Source organism: Lissotriton vulgaris, chromosome 5, assembly GCF_964263255.1.
Source record: "Lissotriton vulgaris chromosome 5, aLisVul1.2, whole genome shotgun sequence".
Taxonomy (NCBI): Eukaryota; Metazoa; Chordata; class Amphibia; order Caudata; family Salamandridae; genus Lissotriton; species Lissotriton vulgaris.
In genome coordinates, this window is record NC_141693.1 from 1,083,224,360 (window position 1) to 1,083,249,216 (window position 24,857).

Sequence of the window (24,857 nt, forward strand, 5' to 3'; positions counted from 1 at the left end):
ACATACCAAACTTTATGTGATCTACAATCAATTCAATAACAATCTTTATTCCACATAAAATTGTTGTAGACAATATCCAGTGTTTCATGTACCATAAACCCTAACAGTAGAGAGTATGGAGTCATTAGCAAACACCAAGTCAAATAACCTCTGAAATAGAAATTTACGTTATGGCTCAAACCGGCAAACAAAGCTCACGGAATAATGATAACTCACCTTGTAGTCACATTCTAGTATTTCATTCCATTTAAAAGATACCGCACAAATGTCCAGTGAGGCAGATACTGCTATCCGATTACAACTAAAATCCTTGAATCAATGGTAATTATCAAAGCACTGAGAATTTACCCAGGTAATGCTGCATGTGTATGAGCTCAGAATACCTCTACCGTACTTGTTGATAAGATATCAGATGCAAATAGTATAGGTGCTAAATATACAATGAATCACAAACGTACTTCTCTGTTTATGCCTAGGACAAAAATTTGGTGAAGAATTCATCCGAGACCTCAAGCTCCATATGATATATTATCTGATAATCACCCATGTTCTTCTCCTGCTCCCTCTAGAGGAAACCATTTCCCTTGACACCAATTTCAAATGACAACCCGTGGAGGAATGACTAAGGTCTCAAAATGAATTAATTTCGGCAAAGATGTACTTCTGTTCCATCTGGTTTCTTCCTAACTGCCATCCAATGACCTCTGCTGCAGTTGATTCCTTAATTTTAAAGAGATTTTTCACAGAACATTGATATTTTCAAGATTTCCATTGCATTAAAAATAAACCAAAACCCTGCAGGCTCACCATTCCTGCGATTTATGCGATTCTCAATGGGTCGCAAACCGGGATCAACCACATGAATATTAATGAGGTAGGTGTCATATGTAAATGAAGTCCAGATGTAGCCAGGTAATAAGTTCCAAGAAGGTAGTTTATTAATCCAGTTCCAAGTAAAGTAGAAGGTAGATAAGATGGCACTCCACACATAACCAAGCAACAATGCATTCCGATCATCACCACACATTCCAACACTCATCCTGATTGAGCAGCAGGGAAGATGTAAGTGAAAGAAAGGAGAGGCGACAATCAAGTCACAACAGTAGATCTATTTGGGAATCAATAAATGTGTTGAACGCGCATTTGTACATCGCTGTTTGCGATTATCAAAAAGCAAATCGATAACATTTGCTATTTAGTAATCACAAACCGTAGGATACATACATCTGGTTCCTGATCTAGATGAACTACTTGGAGAATTCTACAAGACATTTAAGCATATTGTATTCCCCCGCTTAATAGATATCAATACTGAAGTGGTGTGGACTGGGACCATCCCTCCATTAGGCTGTGATCATATTGTTGCCTAAACCTGGTAAAGACTCTGCATACTGCACCTCATACAGGCCACTATCGTTAACAGACCTTGATAATAAAATACTGGCAAAAATAATTGCCGCACAACTCTCCTTGCTAATGGAATCTGATCTCACACATTCAGTCTGGCTTTGCTCCTCACAGATCCACTTCCATCGACCAGTGCAATCAGATGACCACACGCATTCCTGCAGCAAAGTTTTTTCTAGACATGGAAAAGGAGTTTGATTCATTAGAGGGTACATTCCTTTCCCAGGTGTTGGAAAGATGGGCCACCTAAAAACTTTATTGTGCTCATTAAATTACTGTATGCGAATCCGACTGCCTGCATCCTACTTAATGGCTTCCAAACAGACCCTATCCCAATTTCTAGAGGCACCAGACAGGGATGCCCCTTATTACCTTCATTGTTTGTGCTGGCTATGGATTCTCTGGTCAGCAAGCTTCAGGAACTCTATGCCTATTGAGGCCTGATCTTCTGTGCTCGGCCCCTCCTTTTGTCTATGTATGCGGATGATATTTTGGTGTTTGTTAGCGATCTTGCATCCCAGATATCTGCCATCATCTGTGCGATTATACAGTTAGGCCATTATTCTGGCCTAGCCATCAACAGGGCAAAATCTTCCACTTACAGCCTCGACCTTACCCGTTCCCCTTGATTGCCCCATTTGGTGGGTAAATGACACAGTCAAATATTTAGGGGTGATATTACATCGAGATAGACGCTTGTCTAATAAAATGATGTACTTGCACTAAAATGTCTCGAGGCTTAGGTGGACCTATGGGTCAAGTTGCCTCTATTCATGTCAGGTAGAATCGCCATTATCAAGATGGTGGTCCTTTTCTGTTTTCTTTACCTCTTTGTCAATATCCCCATTTCACTTCTGCGCATCTTTTTTCATATGCTTCGCAGCATTTTAACTAAGTTGTTCTGGGCTTCAAAACAACCACGTGTTAGTTGGCATACTCTTACATTGCCCTATAAGGGGGATGGCTTAGAAGTTTCGTACCTGGAGCTTTCTTAACCTGTGGTGCAATGTCATTATGTAAACACTGGTATCATCCTGACACCAGACTCCCTAACTTGCAGCTGAAGTGGGTTCTAGGCGGTAGCATACCCCTACAGGTGCTTCTACTGGTGGGCCTGCATAAGGACACATGCAGAGTGAAAACAACCTGCTGGGCCTGGAAATGACTAAGCGGGCGACAAGGCCCCCCTACATAATACTACCCAGACATAACCATTTTCAACAATCCCCTTTTACTTTTAACTGCAGCATCGGTTTGCTACCCTGGAACCAGACTTTTCCCCCTTGACCTTGATTATACACGGCACAGAACCCACTCAATGGGTTTCCCTCCTTTATAAACTCTGCTTCATTGTGTGTACCAACTTCCCAGATGGCCCCTGAACTGCCTGGAGCAGAGAATCGGGAATGGACATCACCAGGCCCCAGTTGACATACTGCTGCAGGCTAATCAAACTAATCTCATTGCAACACAAGCATAAACACATACACTTCAAACATTTTCACTTTTTATATTTCACCCCTGCCCAGAGAGCCAAAGTAGACCCTTTCTGATCACATCTTTGTCTGTAGTGCTCCCATGACTATGCAGATTTTTTTCACCTGGCTTGGGATTGCCCTGACATACAGGCCTTTTAGGAGGAAGTTGCTGACATAATAGCAGATATGAATGAGTTCCGACTAGACCTTACACCCTGGCCATTCTGCTGGGCTTTGTAAAATAGACACCAAAAGGAGTGCATAGATTCATTGTGATTGCTCTCCTAATGGCAAAGAGATGCATAGCAATGTGCTGGGGAAGTCCGAAGGTGCCATGTAAACAGGACCGGATTGGAGAGCTGGTGCATTGCAATATCCAATGTGAAATTTATATGCAGTTACAGCCCACATCCTCATGGCCTAGGGATATCTGGGGCCCCTGGACAATTTATTCGGCCCAAACCAGAGATTCAGAAACCCATTCCACTATGCAGGATAAAAATGAAAAGTCAGCCCCTACCTCTCTCTCAAATGACTGATACTACTAACATACCACCTTTAGCTTACACCTTTACTCTTTGCTTGATATTCAGCCTTTCACTGTCCAGGAGAGATAGCTCTTTCGAGTTTGCTAGAGTTGTGTTTGATATGAATTTGTGTTTAAGGTATCCTCCATCCTGCAACATATTATGATGTAACCTGAATATACTTTGGCATGTACTTGTATATGTTTGTATACATAATAAAAGCGAATAAATAAAATTAAACATTTCAAAACCGGTTTCTCTCAGACAGGAATAAGATTGTTGTGAGTAAGGTGAAGAACGTCAAAAAGCATAGACATGGCCACCAGGTATGAAAGCGAAAACACTGGTCGTGATTTTGCATTACTTAAGTGCTGACCTCTCCCTCCCATTGAAGGAAAAACATGTTTTGGCAATGATTGATGTATATATATATATATATATGATAAAGTACCCCTCGCTATACGTTCTAAAGATATTGCAAGTCACCTAGAGGTTCCATGATCATATAGAGGAAAGAGGCTGAGTTCCTTCATAAGGTTATGAAACTCCGATGTAACTTGCAATATCCCTTTCATGTGCTGCAGAAGGTACTTTGGGGCATATTATCAAGCCTGTGCGCTAAAATTATCGCCGCTTTATCGGCCGAAAACGGCCGATAAAGCGGCGATAATGGGCTTGATAATATGCTCTATGGAATTCCAATCGAAGCACATGTTAGATGTGAAGACATCTAACATGGGCTTCGATTGGAATTCCACAGAGCATATTATCAAGCCCATTATCGCCGCTTTATCGGCCGTTTTCGGCCGATAAAGCGGCGATAATTTTAGCGCACAGGCTTGATAATATGCCCCCTTATTCCTTAAAATACATGGTCATGCCATCACCTCTCCCACAAACCACTTAAAACCTTGATGCATTGGTCTTTCAAATAAAAGAGAGACAACGTTTCGCAAACATGAAGAATCAAAATTGAGTCGGTAGTGCAAAACTAAATACATCATAAAAGATGTTCGATATTTCTTGCAAAAAGATAGAAGAATCAGTTTAATACAAATCCGATTTTTTTTAAAGGCACAGTAACTCAGAATGTACAGAGATATGCAGAAAAAATCTGCCTTTTCTATAATTACGTAAGGAGTACAAAAAATAAACATATTGCCAGAATGATATCCATTCTGCTTGTCACTGTACAGCTAGGAAACCATCACAAGAAAGCTAAGGCATGTTTTGTGTATATTGTTTAAGCAGCTGCTTTAAGTATGCTCCATACCTTGACCTGCATTTCCTCTCGGCTGCTCGGACTGGCAGCAGCCATTATGACTCAGAACTCAACTGTAAAATTTTATTACAGTTGAGCAGCTTTATAATTTCTTTAAAATATGTGATTTGGTGCATCACAAGTTGGCCATTGTAAAGAAATACGAAGCACGTTTTTATAAAGGAATTGCAGAGTCCCATGTATTCTAGTGGTATAGTGAACATTTCTTCTTATAACACATTATTACTAAGATAACAAGTTACTTTACTTCTGTTATGCTTTTTTGGCAGTATCTACCTGTGGATTCCTCACCTTTTGAATACACCCATGCTCCAGCTTGCATGGAAAAATTTTTGATAGCTTTCCCATGTCAACAGGGTGTATTGGTACCTACATGGCTCCACACATTGCACCATGTGATGTCACTGGAGACATAATGAGACCCCATTGGTGTGCTGACATCGGTTTCCATCCATTTATTTATATGACTTTGAGACAAGCAGATGGATCATCAAAATTGTATGTGCAGTTTTTATTCTAAAAAATCAAAGTTTTAAAATATTATTCTGCACACATTAAAAATATACATATGCAGACTCCTTTGGTATATACAGTAATGCTACGAGGGTGGGACGGTGAAGACCCTGCATGTAGATATTTATCCACAAGAAAAAAGGTTACCTAAGGTAAGTAACTTATTCCTCTGATGGATACATTCACATGTGGATTCCTCACCTTTTAAGTAGAATCCAAAACCAGTCCCAGGACCCACACCGAGGCAGTTGCATATCTATCTAAAAAACAGAATGAGCGAAGTGACTGTCCCACCTCACTTTGGAACAGCAGCGTGCAGCCCAGGTAAGCGCAGTGGGCAAAGTGGGTGTGGGGCATGGTGGAGGGGGGGAGTCGACAGACGATGCAATAGGTATAATTAAATAAATAAATAACACCTAATCTGTCGTCTGTCGGCTTCCCCCCTACCCTGCCCCACTGAGCTTACCTGTTCCGGCTGCTGCTGCTTTGAAATCTAAACCATAAGGCTTTGTGAAAGTATGAAGGGAGACCCAAGTCACTGCTTTACAAGTATCTGTAACCAGAATCCTCAATCCAGAGCAAAGGAAGAAGATTTAGCCCTACGAGAAAGAACATTAAGACCTTCAGGAGGCTCCTTGTGTGCCATGGCGCGGCAAATCTTGATACAGAGGATAATCCACCTCGATAGAGTCCACTTATGAACTGCTTTCCCCTTTGTTTTTCTAATGTACCCAACAAAGAGTTGGTCCCACTCTTCCTTGCATGTTGATGTACCGAATTTTTGTAGTGTTGCCCGTCAAGATTTGGACTGAGGAAGGGAAGAGAGGAAGGCCATGAGAGCCAGACATATCAACCAGTATTCTAACAGATTGAAAGGAAACAACTGTTTCTCTGAGGACAAAAGGCCTCAGATCTCCAGATCCCCAGATGCGCTCTCCACTCTAGAGTGGAGGCGTCCGTTATGACTGTGGACACTGGAAAAGGATGATGAAATGGTTTTCACTGAGAGAGATTTCCAGTAACATTCCACCATTGAAGATCCACTGCAGTGTCCCTGGACATCTTGATACAGGCTCGGAGATCTCCATTGTTTTGAAACCAATGCCTACGAAGGCACCGGAGGAGGAGCCGGAGATGGTCTGCGAAAAGTGAATTTGATCGGGTGGAAAGGGTGGGGGAAATTTTTGGATGGGTAGCGCATACCCCTTTTCAACAATACTTAACTCCCAAAGGTCCGATGTTATGGGCCTCCATTGATTCAGAAACTGGGACACTCTTCCTCCCACATCCCACAGCAGTCCAAGATGGGAAAACTAAGACTGGTTTTCTGTGTTTTAACAGAGGGGGCTAAGGTGGAAGATGGGGGGGGGAAATGGCCCACTGTCTAACTCTACCAGACTCTCTATAAGACTCATGGAGGGGATTACAGCTATTACTGCTGTTGGCACCATCAAAACGAAAAGCCTCTGGAAAAGCCTCGAAATCTTTTGAGTTGCACATAATTCTTAAGCTGAGACTGAAGCCTCGAGGAATGAGCCATGGCCTTGCTGAACATGAAACATTCTAAAGCATAATATGCCATAGATCTGAATAAGTGAGAGCCATCCAAGTGCAAATCCATAACGGTTTTATGTAAATCTGATGAAAAGCCAGAACCCCTCAGGCATGCATGTCTTTGGGTAGAAACTGAAGTGCCCATTGCCCTTGCCACAGAATCAGCCATATCCAGTCCCAACTGAATACCCTGGGGGGGTGCAGCTTGTCCATCATTCAATAGTTCCGAATGATGACCTTGTACGTCGTATGGCAGATTAGGAACAAAATACTGCACTGAATCCAGCAGTGCATGATGCATCTACCGAGTAGACAGGTAGCATTAGTGGATTTTAGAGCGTTGTTTCCAGATGGGAAAATCTTTTTAGCCGACTGCCTCATCTTCTTGGACTCCATATCTGCAGGTAAAGTGGGGAATGGACCTGGGGTCAGCTTTGATGAGCATGAGGCTTGAACTATAAGACTCTGGTGCAGGATAGGAGGACAAGAAGAGAGGATCTCCATGAACTGGCTTACATCATCTGACTCTTAGCCTTGAAACAGCGAAGGCTGTCGTTTCTGCTAGATTGCCACGATTGGCTCTGTCAAAGCCTCATTGAAGGGTAGCAAAGGTTCAGAGGGCTGTGAAGAGTAATGGGCATCTGACCCACACAGTCCTTGCAGGTTTGAAAACCCAAATTTGAAAGCAGCGACATTTTCCAAAAACAGCACTTTAAGAAGAAAAAAAAATTGAAAACTCAATAATTTCCAAACGGAGAGCATGGAAAAACCTTTACGCATCAGAGGTACAGAAAAAAGGGAACTAACGTCCAGGAGCTCCCCGTGCAGGTAAGAGCAGTGGGGCAGGATGGGGGAGACTCGACAGATGACGTCGAGGGAAAGTTATTTAATTTTCCCTCGTCGTCGTCTGTCGAGTCCTCCACCGCTCACCGCTCTTACCTGCTAATGTCAGCATGCCGGCGGTGTCTCTTTATGCCTCCAGTGACATACCGAGGTGCCGCATGCAGAGCCATGAAGATATCGAAGCCCCCTGTCGACGTGGGAGAGGAGTAAAAAAAAGTTTACATCAAAGCTGGCACATGGGGATATTCAAAAAGTGAGAAATCCACAGGTAGATGCAATCATCAAAATGGTCTCTTTTCATAGCTATTATCCTTGAAAACTATAACTTCCGCTTGCAACAGAATAGACATATTCCTTTCAAAAGCACGTTTGAAAATTCAAGCATGGTAATACAAAGTAACTGTGGTAATCATAACATACATGTTACATGCAAGTAGAGGACAGCGCTGTCGGATCCTAGGCTGTTTTCCACCTGCACGCTGATGCGGAAAATCCCAACGTTCTGGTAGACATGTTTAATTCCTTCCTCCATCAAACTGAGGTTAGCGTAAAATACTGCAGTGCCATCGCCAAAATCCACTTGAAGGTTGATTCTTTGAATGTCCCCCTTAAAGAAAAGCAGAAAAAGTAAAGGTCAATTACATAGAAAAGGCCTCAAACTCCGCACTGACAGGTTGATACACGTTGTGAAGTGAGAATGGAGAGCGCTGCAATGAAACAGGGAGAAGTGGCCGATAGCTGAGCGGTGTGCAAAGAACTGTCAATCGCATGCCCTCAGCCGAGCCCAATTACTCGGGGAAAAGCCGGGTGTTTTCCGTCAAATCGCTCATCTCGTTTTAAAGAAATTGAGCCTGAATCTCTGCGAGGAATATAACAAGCAGGGAAGGTGCGGGGTCCGACGCCTTAAACATAAGGTCTCGGTGATTGTGTTCAGGGTTCAACCAGGAAATTGTGTTTTTAAAAATATAGCCATTTTTTCCACACAGGATTTGTAAACGCATGAGGCTATCAGATATCTGTTGCTAAATTGTGGTTCGTATTTTTACGCAAGGCATGTCGTTGCTTATTTATAGGTTTCTCGTCTTGGACAATTAACTCCGTATATTAACTTAACATGAGTTTAGAAAATAAGTGTGGAGGATGAATGGCACTGTTCTCTGAAACACCGCACAAAAGTATGTAGGCTGAGCTGCATTTTTGATAAAGAGATAATTCACTTTAATTTCCATCGTTTTAGTTCTTGATTATGTTTGCACTATTTTCATGCAGTAAGAAATATCACCAGACAAGGTTCTTCGGCAGCTATAGTCGTATGAGCAGGCCTTTATCGATTCGATTGTTTAAAGGTAGGCTGTGGTCTTCAGTATCAGTGGCTTTTGCACTTAGGGACAAATGTTGTTCTGCCAAGCAGCTCCCTGTGAATGCCTTTACAAACCCCACAAATGACACTGAAAGATCTGTCCTGATTGTAATTGCCCATCATGCATGCTACTGCACAGCAATCTGCACTCCTTGTTATTAAGACAGCCTCGTCATAAAATCTAGCATTGTGAGATATAAAAATATGAGATTAAAATATAAAAATCCACCAATCAATCAGGCACCCAGTCTCCACCTTCACAAACTTTCGCTCATGGGTTAGTGAGCGGCAAACACTGGAACTTTCATTGCCACTACTGTAGATTTTAAGAAACCAAGCGCTTCATCAATGGATCCTTCACCTGAATGATGATATATTGGCAGAATCAAGTCACTGGTCCTAGTCTTTACTCGTGGATGAAAAAAGTCTATTTTATGAGGCAAAAACATGCAGTTTATATAATATGTCCGTCTAGATGCCCTAGCAAGGCCAGCTCCAGCAACAGTGCCCCACAAAAGGACAAACACACACAACATCCCTTCTCTGTGGTCTGCCTTGTGACAAGCTCCACGTCAACATTTACTCAAGGATTCATTTAGACAATTGCTTTCGCTTTCTTTTGCGAGTTTCAAGACGTAGACCACCTTGCAGGACACGGGTTCTTTGCTAAATAAGGGCGACCACACTTGAGCGCTGCCATTAATCTTGGTGAGGCTGGGAAGGAGCAAGCAATCGAAGAGGCAATGAAGGAATGAGCAAAAGCAATCCGCATCTTAATCAGTGGGCAGAAGAGAAAGAGAAACAATTCTCAGTCCTATTACGCCCTTCTTTGTCTAGAGAAGAGCTTAAAGGCTGCAGTGAGGGACTTTGGACTACATCCTAAAGGATATCTAACGTGGATGCAAACAAGAGAATGACATATGTGTTTTTTCGGGAAATCTTCAGACACTTCATCTTCTACTTTCTGGACCTGCATAAAAGTTTGACTTTAGATGGCCATCCCATTGCTATAGTCTACAGCAGGTGCTCCCTGTCAGAAGTCACACCAGCTGATATGTTAATGCACTGCTTCTTTGTTTTTTGAAGGGCAGGTTAAACACATTTGTTGTTATAATTATATTGCATTTCTTATAGTCTTCTTTCACACGTGTTCAACTTTCCAGCACCTTTATTGTTGAAATATGTCAAAATTGGAGAAAATAGTTTACCTATTTTCTTTTACATCTCTTTCCCGTTTGCACGAGGTGTCATTTGATGTTGTGCAAGTGACACTATGAACCCATGGTTGGAATTTAAGCTGTAATTAAAGCTGTCTGGCTTTCTCTACCATTTCACCCTCAAATCTCTTATTTGAAACTCTTATTCATGAATCTTAAGTTTCGATATGCCATGTTCATCTTCCTCAATAGCCTCTCTCCATCTGTGTATTCTTCATACTTCAGTGCAAAACGAAATTTGGCTTTTCATACTAGGCTCATAGTTCTGGATGTTCTATGTTTTTTTTTCTGTTTTTTTTTTTTTAACCACACACCTTTTGGGTATTTACTTAATTTGACCTTGTCAACATTTTAGACAGCTTCTCACTGTTGCACTGTACAACTTCTCATCAGTTTGGGGAAAGGATCACTTGTCCTGCGTAAACTAAGGTATGCAGGTTGGTAACTGGGTGTCTCCCAATAAAATGACCCTCATACACGTGTTTGATTATCTCTTTCTTTCTTTCCGGTATATGATGTGTCCCCGCTTCTTTTAACACGTGCATGCGCATCTGTAAATGTAACTGTACAACTTACCAATACACCAAGTCCCTCACTGTGCAATCTGCGTTATGTTCCATGGAACAGCTCCTTTGGAATTCACCATTCCAAACAAGACATTTTATTTCATACCAGTGTAACTTTAAACCAGATTCCTGTCCTGGAAAGTACTTTTTTGCCCCAAAAGAAACTTTTTTGCCGTCTCTACCGTTTCTATGTCGTTTGATTTGGTAATGGCTTAGTGATATGTGCCCATTATTTTGAATCAAAGAGCTGTATACGAAAATTTGCAAAATTAATTGAAATGACATTGAAGTGATGGAGCTGATAATAGTAAACGAGTATATAATGAGCAACAAACGTATCTACATGCACAGTATTGTGGTTTTCAGCAAGCACAGCTGCACATTATATTTCTGTGTGCTGCTAGTTCCAGTATTCACCTCCACTCTGCAAACAAGACCTCTGATTATTGCAAGAAAATAACTTTCCATTCATCTGCACACAGACCACCCTTTTCATCCAATTTGCTGGTTCGGCTTCCCCGAGAACTTGACCATCCATTTTCAAAGGTTAGGGAGTGCTGCTTGCATAACTGATTTGTTCGACGAATTCGTTTTGAATGTACTTTCCTAAGGGCATTAGACTTTTTTTGTTAAATTATACTTCAACCTTTGAATCTGTTGAGTCAGTAGTTAAGCTTTCTGCAAGGAGGAAAGCAATCCCATCCAAAGCCTGGCCTCACCTTCACCGAGCCCCCCAAGAAAGGGCCAGAACTCACGAGTTTCATACGGGTAATTGGAGAATAATGCGAGCTGATGCAAACAGTCCGTTTTATAACAAGATTTTAGTTAGCCCATTTCAATTTTTTAAAACCTTTCAACTGGAAATGCTCGGATTGCAATACCTTTCTTAAGGGGTTAGGATAAGAAGCTGACATTTGGAGCAAACATTGCGTCCCCTCAGCAGTTTGTTAGTGCAGCGCACCTCTCAGAATGCAAAGGACATGGAAAGAGCATTTTTTACATTTTAGCAAAAAGACACAGTTAAAGTCTGTGGTGCTTATCAAAGAAAAAAGGGAGTTTTCCAGAAGCCTTACGTTTTAGAGAAAATACAAAAACATTGAAATAACGAGTCTCATGAGACTATATTTGTAATTCCACGAAATAGGAAAGAAGTGTTGGTCGACTGTATTCGGTTTGCAGTTTACTTGCCAACAACATGGGTGCTGTGAATTAACCTTAGCGAACGCACAGATAGAATACATTATGAAAGAAATTCTCCTTAATAAATTCTCTGTGGTAATTCAGGTAGAGCTGTGTCACTGATGCTTCACTGCGTGACCAGAGTAGGCCTGCTTTGCCCTGTGTCATATGTCAGTAGGCCCACCCCAACCCATATCCCGACAGCTACCAATGGTCAGGAAACCAAGTCGGCCAAGACGCCTCCCTTCCAGACGCCTTCATGGTCCTAGGCCCTCCTTCTCCCACCCCACAGGTCTACACAGGGGGGATGGTCGTAGACGGACAGACAGACGGTGCCATGACGCAGATGATGTGGTAAGAGTTGACATGCTAAGCAAACACAAGCTACCTTTGGGATGCAGGATGGGACAGGAGCGACAGGAAACACATTTGTTACTAAAGGGTGTTTTCAGTCATGCAAAAGTGTTCAAGGTGAATTCACTGCCATGGAATGATATTATTTTGCTTCAGGAGAGGCTTGCTGTAATATGCCAACAATTGAATATGCTTTTCTCTTTTTTTAGCACATTACATTTTGAACTAAGCAGGAAGCAAACATATACGTTGACAGATAATATTCCACTTAAGACTACGGCCATCATCATTTCTATACCTTATGTGGCCAACATCTCTGAATGAAAAGGCGACGGAACTGATAGAATGATTGTCACAATTTTGCAAAAGCAGAAAACAAGTGTCTTCCTGTTCTGTTGATGTTATACACCCTTTTCATTTGGGAGAGAGGAACAGAGTGTGGCCTCTCCTTTGCATATTAGTTCATGAAATGTTATTTTGAAAACGTCACTACTTTCTCGTTTTTATTTGTAAACGGAGGAGATCATCACTGGTCTCCACCAGTCTCTCTTCATGGGAAAGACTTTGAAGGAGATTTACTAAGATTTTGCGCCATGTTTGCATCACAAATTGGCGCAAAATCTTTTTTTTACCAATTTACTTTGGAGTGCTTAAGCACTGGAAATAACAGAAAAGTAGTGCGTATGCGCTGCATTGCATTACTTTGTGCCATGGTGGCGTACCAAGGGTGGAACATGGGCTTTCCCATGCAACTAACCAAGGCTACTCACACTAAACCCAATTTAATAAATAAAGTAGATTGAGTTTAGCATTAGAAAACTGCGTCCTTTTCAAGTAGGCGCAAGGGAGGAGAATTCATTTTTTGACTTTGCATGCGTGGTGCACTGTGCAGCACACATACAAAGTGGGAACAACTTTGCATCATGTATGGGAATCATATTTTGTACAGGAAGGGTACCCTTTATGTACAAAACCTATGCTAGATTAATGCAGACACACTAGCGCTTTGGCACTAAAATGTGTGCGTGGGGCAGAGCAGCTGCAATCCGCATCGGGGGAAGGGAAATGGGATGAATGAGCTGTATCTCTGAAGATATGGCACTCTTCTGCTCCCTTCCTGACCTGCATCACAGCGCTGCCTCTTTGGGAAGCTGCATGAATTTTTTGTAAATCACCCGCTTCGAACGCTAAGCTCCACGACACCAAGATAGCACATTGGACTGTTGACACCGACCGATTCCTAGTGAGCCAGGAACGTGCTTTCTGGCGCCGCACTGGCCCTTCTGCAGAGGACCGACTATATATGTTGGCATCTCCTGTGTGGTGCTTCACATAGTTTGGAACAAGTTGCCTGCCACCGATTACCAATATACTTTTGATCTGCATCGATGAAGGTCCAACGAGGAATTAAAACCACAGAAACTCAACCGAAAAGGCCATCATTTGCTGTGTTCAAAGTTTTAAAAAACGCTGCATTCCTTGTGAAATCTTTTGAAATGGTAATAACGTACAGCACTTTAAAAAATATTTATAGCAATTTAAACCGCTTCATCTTGTAGAAATTAAAACGTAATAACAATTCATTTAAAATAATAAGCCAATCAGGGAAACCTTTTGACAGGCTATATGTCGATTTCACTACAAAATATGTTAAATATTTTTTAAGGAAAGCCAGCAACTCTGTAATCCCTCAATTATTTATTTTATTACATCATAAAAGCACATTTTTTACAACAATAAAACTACACATATGACTGACTGTATGCACACAGAACTCTTCCTGCTCCAGTTATGGTTTGCGAATATTAACATTAAAGGTGATAACAGAATTCAGTTATATTTTGAATGCTTGGTTAAAAGTGTTGGTTAAACACCATGAAACTGTTTTCGCTATTAACACTGGTACATTTCCTTACAGAAGTTGGGTGTTGAATTATGTGTAGCAGCATGCTGTGGAATTATAAATGAGCCTCTGTGTGCACATACTTTTCTGCAGCACCCCCTCCCCGCTACTGCAAGCGACGATGAATTATAGAAAAAACCTCAGGTCAAGAAACAAGAGTAGTATCTATGCTGGAGATTGATCAACACCTATCCAGCAAATGATTGCCGCGCCCATCGCTTATTTAAGGACAGGTATTATGATTATGATTTTCTTACAGAAAGCTTGATTAAGGATAACAACTTCTTGGATCAGACAGATGTTATCAGAGGTTTTCACAATCAATTCCAATAACCATACATCTTAGAAAGGGGGACTATTTAAAAAAAAAGACCTATGAGTTATTAAATTCTCAGGGCAAGAAAAACAGTGCAACTCATATCTCCCTTGCATTCTTCTTTGGAGTGTAATATAGCCATAGAGTTCAACATAGCGTGCTCTGTCGGCCATTAAAGGCCGGCGCCAGCATTCGATGAGGGCCTTTACCAAGGTAGTGGGCCTCTAAGGCTATTAGAACATTCTGCCTCTAGAGGGTAGAATGTTCACATTTGTAAAACAAAGGCCTCACAAAGTCCAAGGAGGTTAAAATCCCCTCGGGATCTGTGAGGCCCTTGTTCACAGCAACAGCTGTTAACAAATATTGGAATCTCTATGCTCCAGGCTTCTTTCTATCAGCCTATAGATGTCCGAAGCACTCAATTTTCTTCAAGGAGTGCTCAACATTCCAATGTTCTAATCGGTCCTGAAACACTCTTTTGTTATTGCTAATCAAGAAGTCAAAGTGAATTTAGAAAGGCTTGGATGAACATTTGTCCTCATATCATCAAAGAATAACATAACATGCATTAGTTTTATTATTGATAGTGCTGCCTCATATCTGACCTTCTCAAACAGAGTCGGGCTCTAGTACCACTTTAGCCACACATGTTGTTTCAAGGACATACAAAAAGGTTGGTGAGTTGGTCAATATGAAAACTCAACTCAAACTCGTGTGACTCTTAAGACCCTCTTTCTATCCACCCTCAAGGAAACTATGCAACGTATGGTAGAATTGCACAAATAAAACCATGCATGACCAGATTTAGGAAATTATTTTTTTTGGTGCTTGTCAGGCCTGTTTACAGTGTATCTGTCATAAACTACAGATGTGGAGAGTCTACTCTGTCTACATTTCTTGAATGTATTAAACTTTTGACAGAAGAAATAAGTTTTAAATTATTAAATAAAAACAACAGTTTAACGACTAGAAACTATTTTCAGGTTATAAAATCATATAAGAATAACCAAAGTTTGACAAAACAATGTCTATAATTGATTAGGGTGTTATAATATTTAGTCAAATTCCATGCTCAACAAGTCAAAGACATTCTAGTCACAGACAAAGCATTCTAATCCTTTTTTTCCCTCCGTGGCTCATGGGGCACAGACATACAAATGAATTTGTGGATGAGCCATGAAAATAATTAGATACAAGCACACACAAAAACACAACTTTAACTGTAGTCTGAATGCTGTTACAAATCTGTTACTCTAACATATAAGTGGTAGCAGCTTTAGCTGATTCCAGGGAAGTAAATTAATTAACAAACAGTATTTCCTACCAGGATCACTGAGTGTGTGGTTGCCTGCTGTTCACAGTGCACCATCAGTTAAAAGCTATGCTCTCTAATTGGGGGGCAGTCTCTGTTTTGCCCTCATATCAGGCTAACTTTCTTCAATTTACAGTAACAAGATAAATTAGAAGATCTAATGTAATAGCTATTTTGTAAGTGACTGAGTATTGTCTTTCAATTGCTCTATCCGTGGAGTGTTCGCCCTGTCCTTCTATTGAATTTTGAATTAGTCTTTTGACAGGGAAGTGACAGTCAAGGAGTCTAAGAAAGGTACAGGCATCCTTGGTTAATCCTTTCTGTTTCTGGCAATCATCAGTGATTTTACAGGGGTTTACAACCTCCTATATGACACATAGGCCATATTCTTGTCAGAATGGAATATCTTGCTGAAAGCCAACATCCATGCACCCCAAAGCCCTAGTGACAATTGCAAACCACTACAAGGATGGGGGCTAGTATAGTTGTTGACTATGGTGGAGAGTACTAAGGCACTAAAATATTCTGGGAAAGAGGATGTCATGGACATATCAAGTGCATAGTGCACTTGATATTTTGTAAAAGAGCAGAAGGAACTCAGATCATTAAACAGTGGTAGAACTGCCTGCCATGTCACTGATACTTGGGCAAGCCCGCACTTTTGCATCTCTAGACAGAGTGGAGCCAAAGCGAGGAAGAGGGAAGGTCAGACAAAAGGGCATCCCCACTGTCAGACCTGGCTTTTCCAGCGGGTTTATCCCTAGACTTTTTGCTTTTTGGCCTCCTGTTTTTGACCCTGTTTTTGTTGGTTTTAGGACTCTGGGGACTTTACCACTGCTGTTCAGTGCTAAAGTGCATATCCTCTCCTTGGAAACCAACTGGATGGACCTACCTGAGCCTTGCTGTTGTCCTCTGCTTGAGAGAGTCCTGATCCCCAAGTGGTGCACCCAAAAGGTCATGGACTTGTATGATAACAGTGTGTATTCATCTTCCTTCAAAACTATAAAAAATGGACTCTAGGTGAAAATACAAAGGTTTTGGGCTCCTCACAACTGGACTCTTTGTGTGAAACAACCGTCCATGTCACCCATCAATGCGAAGCTTCAGCAATGACCTGCTCCATATGCACTGAGAGCAGCCACCCACATCTTCCGTGAGGCAAAGCTCCAATGACAACATGCTCTCAGTGTCAGCTACAACAGTCAGTATCAGCTAAACCAATTGACATCTCCCAAGAACATAAACTTCCCGGTCAATTGACAACAATCTCCTTACGGCTCTCACCAACGTGATGCTCCAGATGAGGCTCATTGCGAGGACTTGGACTGAGAGATGATAAACTTTTCCTGGGATATACCTGGTCTCTGTATCTGACCCAGGACTCATTGTGATTTTCACATGGTCCAGCTCGACAAGATAACTATGAATGCCACTTTATACTTTTGGGCTCTATTTTCATCTGAAACTTTGAAAAATGATTACTACGGTTCTACTAATTGGATTCTTTTCATTTTGGTGTTACTTTACTTATTAAAATTTACTAGTTTGGGGTTTTTCTTGTGTTGTGTTTTTGCTTTATTAATGTTTGAGTGCTGTGTAAATATTTCATACATTGCCTCTAAGTTAAGCCTGATTACTTTTGTACCAAGCTTTGAAAAGGTTAAGCTTAGGTTTATTTAGTGACTTTTTGGTTCACACTGACAAGGATTGTGTTTATCACTTGGGTCGGGCTCTCTCCCCTATCAAATAATAATTCAATTTCTTGCAGACAGCTATTAATTAATGCAGGTCTTCAACCTGTAATTGGAGGTGCATGGGAAATCAGATGTCACGACTGCAGTGGCTAAGACTTACAATGTTAGCACAAGAGTTAAGGTACGACCCCATTTCCGAGAGAAGGCTAGATTCCCGCGGTGGAGAAGGAGACACATAGTAAATCAGTGCTTGTCCGTGTTGAGGAAATTCAGGGCGTTTAATGGCGGAACGGAATGGCCACAGCTGAGGTCAGGTTGCCGTTCTAGCATCTCAGGGCACGAGAGCGGCAGAGCTAACGAGGTGCGCGTTCCACAGGTGAACTGCGCACTTCAACTGTAACCGTTCCTGAGTGAAGTTGTGTTCTTCCTTCACGATGGGAACTCAAAGCTGTTTCAAGCAATAGAAGACTCAGAAAGATTTCGAGAAAGAATTAAGCATGCGCAACGTGAGATTCACATTGTCTAAAGGTAGAAAATCGTTTTCAAGTGAAGTAACTCGGAAGAAGTTTGTCATCGTGCAACGGTAGGAACTACCTGAACTTTGAACAATGAAGAACAATATTCAGTTCGTAATGCTGGAAGCATAACATGTTTCTACAGACTATTTGTTATTAGTTAGTTACTCATAGCTAGGGTCCATTTCATTGTGTGCAACATCAGAATCACAGCACCGAAGTTCCAGTTGAAGCTAGTCAAGGCCTACCTTATAACAGCACCAGGTAATGAGTGGAACCAAATGGGGCTGAGGGGGGCAACGTTAGAGTTACAGACTATTGACTGTGATTGTGTTTGTTGCAGGATCTGTTATAAACACATACTTACCATAAGAGAGAAGCTATAGCCTAGGTCCTAAGGAGTAAGAACACTGGCAAAAGCATAACAGATTTTAGGTATAAGGTGAACAAGGTTGTTTGTTATATTATGCCTTTTTTCTAGGTACACACTACAGTATTCCCACGACCACTGCCAAATAAGCCACGGCGCTTTAGAACAGAGGCTGTCTCTCTTTTCTCTTCCACTTCCCCTTTCCCCCCTGCTTTAGACATACTTTGACTTTATTTTCGAGTGGTGGTTGAGGCGGAGGGGCATTGGGTCCATCGTCGGCTCCTGTGGATATTCCTGGCATCTTGACATCAGGTCAAAATGTATAAAATATATGCTCTCCTACGCAGACAAGACATCATTGATATTGGCTGTTTAACAGAAACACACATAGAAACTAAAAGCCCTTAAATTACACATAGCGTGAAGATGACAGGTTCTACACAGGGTTCCCTTCATATGCAAGAGGGGCATAAATTTAGATTAGAGTACGGATCCCCTATATAGCACATGAAATGAAATTAACACAGAAGGCATGTGCACCTTTGTCGATGGAATACTACATGGAAGACCACTATGATAGTCAGTGTATACCAGCCGCGGTCAGTAGTGGCTGTACCTGCCGGGCGGTAATGTGGGGAGGGGGAGGGGCAGGGTGGGGGGTAGTAAACTATAGATTACAGAGGTTTACTGGGAAGTAAACATATAAATAAATAAAACGAATTTCCCTGCACGCACTGCATCGCATTTGGGGATGCATTGCACGCAACAAAATTCGTTTTATTTATTTATATGTTTACTTACCTGTAAACCTCCATAATCCATTGTTTACTACCCCCCACCCTGCCCCTCCCCCTCCCCAAGTCACCACCCGGCAGGTACTCCCACTGCCAACTGCGGCTGGTGTATACATCAAATGTAATACCATGGGAGTTTGTAAACACCATAAAATATCAAACTGCATTGCAAACAATAGCACCCTCCGTTTAGGGGGGCTTCAATAGAATAAGTAAACTGAAGCATGGAAAGGATGTTTTGCCATCTGCTAAACACCAGCACAGCAAGAGCATTTACTGCACTGAAAGGGTGGCTGCATAATTAGAAAAATATGACAGCGTGTGAGCCATATACAAGTAGATGATGTGAAGAAACTGACTCCTATTTTCAAACGGAATTCCTAGATGCCCCCTTGAGATAGGAGAGTACCAGGATACTATTAAGGAACTGGCAACAGACAGGGCTCTCAGCTGATGTGGGGACACTCACCTGAGGAAACAGGTCAGAGGAGAGAGACTTTCACCAGCACAGCGCACTTTTTTCACCAGCACTCGAGGCTCCAGCTGACAACTCGCCGCACCCGCTGCGCGGGTGCCGCTTCGTTGGTAAGCCCCAGCTCCAGCAACCTTGTGGGCGGAAAACAGAGGCCGGTAGCTGAGCGTGCAGGGACTTCATTTCCCAGAAGTCCCTGCGAGACCAAGGAAGAGCTTCCGGTCCGCTCTCCCTGCTGGCCCGCCCCCCGCCCACACCGCCATCTACATAATACCACCTCTCTCCCGCAGCGCGGGACGCAGCCCGGGCTAAGACTGGGCAAAGACAGGGCCGTTTTAGGCCGTTAGAGGCAGTTAGAGACTGGACTGGGCCATCCCATTTGAAATTCAACTACACATCTTTACAATTAGAACCCAGTATGACAACCCGTGAGTTTAGAGATAGAGCAGCCAAATCCAAACTCAAAAATGGCACCCTGGACGACTTCATCACCAGGACTCACACTGCCATTGACAACGAGATAACTAAGATGCAACACCGGGTTTCATTAGAACTTGAGGCTGCCAGAAGACTGTCAGTCGAGTTAACTGCCGCTAAAAAATCCTCTCTCGGCCCTATTGCCTGGGCGAAAACCCCTGAACGGCTGTTAGGCTCTACACCCACCCTGATTGTTGCTGACGCCGATATTCATGCTATACAAGTAGTTAACTCACCCTCCCCCCAAGGGAAACTCTCACAAAACCCTATCCCCCCCCCAACTTCCCATTTGGGTGTGACTGCAGACCAAAGGAAGGGATGTGAGGAGGACATACCCTTGACAGTAGAATCCACCCCTGCTTCACAAGAAAAAGGTGGCAGCCTACCCATAGCACAAAAGCACCCACACAATAAAAGGAAGCGCAATCCCACCTCGGCATACTCAAGAAAAAAGGCCAAAGTGGCGAAGGCGCAGTTACCAATTAAGGCAACTTCTTCTGATAATTTGCCAACACCGCAATCTTCTATCCTAGCAACACGCACAGACAACATCCCCCCTCATACAGTAGTCATTCAAGAAAACAACGATCTTACCATAGAAAGTGACACTGCAGGAACCCCTCTATGCTCTATTAAAGGGAAGGATGTTGAATTTCTTACTATTGTTTGGGAAACACTAAAAAAACTACTCTCCCCAATAGAAAAGAGATTCACACATATAGAGACTCAGTTACTAGAAATTGAAAAAAGCATTTTAAACCTGGCAACCACTATTATTCAGAACTCCAAATCTACATGCACAAATGGACCCTTGCCCCCAGTTGCACGCACGGATTCTACTACCCAAGCAGCAGTGAATCTGCTACCTCCCCTTAAGGCTAAGAAATCAGGAATTATTAACACACTTCCACCTGCTGCATGCTCTTCCCTCTCCACTTCCAATGTAACACTCAAGGTCAAACCAACACCCAAACCCCGAACTAAGGTAGACGTCCACAATCCTCCCAGTGGGGTAAAGCCAAACGCTACTCAATCAGGGGTTGTATCCTCATTGTCATCCACCTTAGCTGTACCTGCGCAAAGTACACCTGTCCCGATCGAACTCCCCACTGTGAGGCATAATGGTCAGAACACTAATCCTCCTACATTGCAGAGAGCCAGCACCAGTTTCATACGATCAAGGGGATTTGTAGATCTTCCCCCTGAGGTCAGCCCCTATGTTGTGGTGCTGACTGGGGTAACCGAACTGATATACAACCAGCATGAAAACTTTGCCTCTCTCAAGAACAAGGTGATCCACTGGTTGGAAACCAATAAACCAATCCCCAACCATTTAAGGAGCAAAATCCTTATGGTACGGAGGGTACCCTGGGTAGGGACTATACAAAAGTCCACCCCTGGAGACTGTGTGATAATCTCTTTTGAGGACCCTAACACTGCCCACGCCGTTTACTCATGGACCAACCACAGCTCAGCTGCAACAATAATAGCAAGACCACTCACCTTCTTCTATCCACCACGTGCCACTTCAACCCAGGGGGGGAACTGGAGCAGGACCCAGGCGAGGAAACACACTTGGGGAGTACAAAGCAACTGGTGGGTAGACACACCCGGAGGATGGAACGGGGTTCCAACTTCCAATAGGTACGGTTGCCTTGAGGAAGTGGACTGACTTCCACTCTCACCAAACATTGTACCCCCCCCACCCATCCCAATCTGTGACCATAACCAGTCTTCGGGCATTGAACAAATAACTAGTATTTCAAATACACACACGGTTGGTACACCTCTCCCTGCAACACCAGCACACACAGTGCCAAATGAACCAAGAGCAGGGGAAGATAAACAAATCACATGCTCTCCCAAGGGTGCAACTGCTGACTCTAACCAGTGGTTGGAACATAAACCCCCCACTCCACTGAGCCTCACATCAAAGAGGGCTCTGATGGACACTCTCCCACCCAATCAGCGTGGGAAATCTTTAGCTTTAGGGCGCCCCGGAACACTAGACACCAGAAGAATGATAGAGGCTCACGACATACTTTCTATTTTTTCCTGGAATGTGGCTGGATTAGCTAACAAAGTAGACACCCCTGATTGGATAAACTTAGTAGAGGGCTATGACATCTGTCTCCTACAAGAGACTTGGGCTAGAGAACCAATCAGTTGCCAGGGATTCGCGATCTTTAGTACTGAAGCAAAATGGGGGGGAAAGGGCCGCCCTTCAGGAGGCCTTTCGATCTGGGTGGGGTCCCACCTGGCCTGCACGGCCACACCTATGGAAACCAATTCCAGTGATTTCCAATGTGTCTCCCTAGAGTGGCCATGTGGAGGGAAGCTTGTAGTGATTAACCTGTATTCAAGGCCAGTTGGGGTTGCCGCAACATCGGGCCCAGTGGAAGATCTAGCACACTTCCTTGACATACACAACTTTTCTTTCCCTTTAATCATAGGCGGTGATTTTAACCAACAATTTGAACCACTCCCTGCCTACATGGATGGCATATCTGCTGAGGAGGATGACCTGTGGGACATTCCTTCCTTGACAGACGTAGCCACCAAGGCATGTTCCCCCCTCGCCATTCAGATATTGTCCCTCACACTCAGTCATTCTTTGAGGGCGTGCAACGGCCGGATGGAGGGTGATTCCCCGCCTAAAAACACCTTTAACAGGCCGGGCCACGAGTCAAGGATTGACTATATAATGGTATCAACCAGGGATTGGAAGAGGGCGAAAGATTTTAAAGTCATCACCAGATATGATAGTGACCACAATCTGCTCTCACTAAAGTTTGAGATCCCTTATCGCCAACTAGAGAAGGTAGATCCCAATGCACCATCTCAGCCCGATTTAGTGTTAACCAGCAATAGGCGTAGAATAAAGTGGACCAAACTGCTGGAAAACCACATTAACATTGAAAGAATCTACGCACTAATTGAACCTGCCCTGGAAAAAGTAGAGTGCTGCGTGAACTCCATACCAAGTGAATCAGAGACTAACATCACGAGTAGCTGGGACTCTCAGGCATATCTGGCTGCCTTCGCTAACATCCACTCGGAGCTATGCACTAGACTTGCAGATATACTGAACCCAGTCGCCAGGCTTCGTAAGCCCAAAAAGAGAAGAGCGACCTGGTTTAATGCCTCTTGCAAGGAAGCAAAAACCCTTCTATTGGAATCAATGAAAGCCCGAGATCCCCCAATTATAATCAGGGAGAGACGAGTAGCCTATAAATCTGCCCTCCGAACTGCAAAAATAGAATGGGACGAGGAGAATTGGACAAAAATAACAGCCGCCCTCGTTTGCCAAGATTCACGGACCTTCTGGCAAATTGTTAGGCACGGCTCGTCCGAACCACTTGCAGCGGTCGAGGCATGCATAGCACCATCTGTTTGGGAGGACCATTTTAAAAACTTATACCTTCCACATTGCAGTGATAATGGGAGCAGCGAATATGGTGGACCGACCCCCAACATCAAAAACATGCTAACTAACAACGAAGGCTTCACCTTAGAAGAAATCACCCGGGCAATTTCCTCCCTGTCTGCTGGCAAGGCGCCGGGGCTAGACAGGCTCCCAGGCGATCTTTATAAGCATGAATCCAATGTCTGGGCTCCCTATCTAGGGGTACTATTTAATTCCATCTTGATGGGTCTGCCAATTCCTTCCACCTGGTCAGGGGCAGAAATTGTGCCGATCTTTAAAAAGGGGTCCCCCCTCCTTCCTGCAAACTATAGGCCTATAAGCCTAATCGATGTCTCCCAGAAACTCTTTTCCAAGCTCTTGTTAAACCGCCTACATGAGTGGATCAGGGACTATAACATCTTGAGCCCTTTTCAAGCAGGCTTCAGGGAGAAGGTTTCCACAGTGGACCAGGTCTTTCGTCTTGCAATGATACACTGGAAAACAGTACAACTGGAGGGTGGCAGCCTCTACGTTGTATTTGTGGACCTAAGGGCAGCGTTCGACCTGGTACCGAGGAATAAGTTGTGGGAGGTTCTTGATAATCTGGGGGTCCCTGAAGGTCTTCTGAAAATGATAATACGCCTGCACACTAGCAACTACGCCCAGGTCAGATGTGGTAGGATGGGAGAATTGTCTGAGAAGTTCCCCGTTGGCAGGGGGGTTAGGCAGGGTTGTGTGCTTGCACCAACCCTGTTCTGCCTCTATGTCAACGGGGTAATCGCCCATCTAGCGGGCGTAACCAACTCTGACGCACCGAAATTGGCCTCCGAGAGGGTATCAGCCATCATGTTCGCCGACAATACATTGCTTTTATCCAAGTCGGCGAAAGGTATCCAGTGCACCCTCGATGGTTTCGTAGATTTCTGTGACACCCATGGACTAGAAATTAATACCACCAAGACTAAATTCATGGTTTTTAACCCTCCACAGAAATTCCACTTTCGCCCAAGTATCATACGCAACAAGCTGGAAAGGGTAAATACTTTCGAATACTTGGGAATTGCTTTGAACGATAAATTCACTTGGAGCTCTCACCTGGAAAAAGCGGCACTGAAATTGACCCAGCAGTCGGGAGGTATAATGAAGCTCGTGGCAAATAACAAATCCTCGGTCAGGCCGATTGGCCCCCCATTACAGATCTACAGATCCCAGGCCAAGGGGGCGGTCATCTATGGATCAGAACTTTGGGGCCACGAAAATACATCTAAATTGTTGAAAGTGGAAAACAGATTTATCCGTAACCTTGTAGGGCTACCAC

General features: G+C 43.2%; 1 protein-coding gene across 1 annotated transcript in view; it reads right to left on the minus strand.

Moving 5' to 3' along the window:
- The window catches only part of LOC147712037 (VPS10 domain-containing receptor SorCS1-like), a 2,945,658-nt gene that overhangs the window by 396,401 nt on the left and 2,524,400 nt on the right, over window positions 1–24,857 (minus strand). The window contains exon 19 of the mRNA XM_086922756.1: window positions 8,025–8,211. Within this exon, the coding sequence (XP_086778882.1) occupies window positions 8,025–8,211 (187 nt within the window). The remainder of the gene's footprint in view (window positions 1–8,024; window positions 8,212–24,857) is intronic.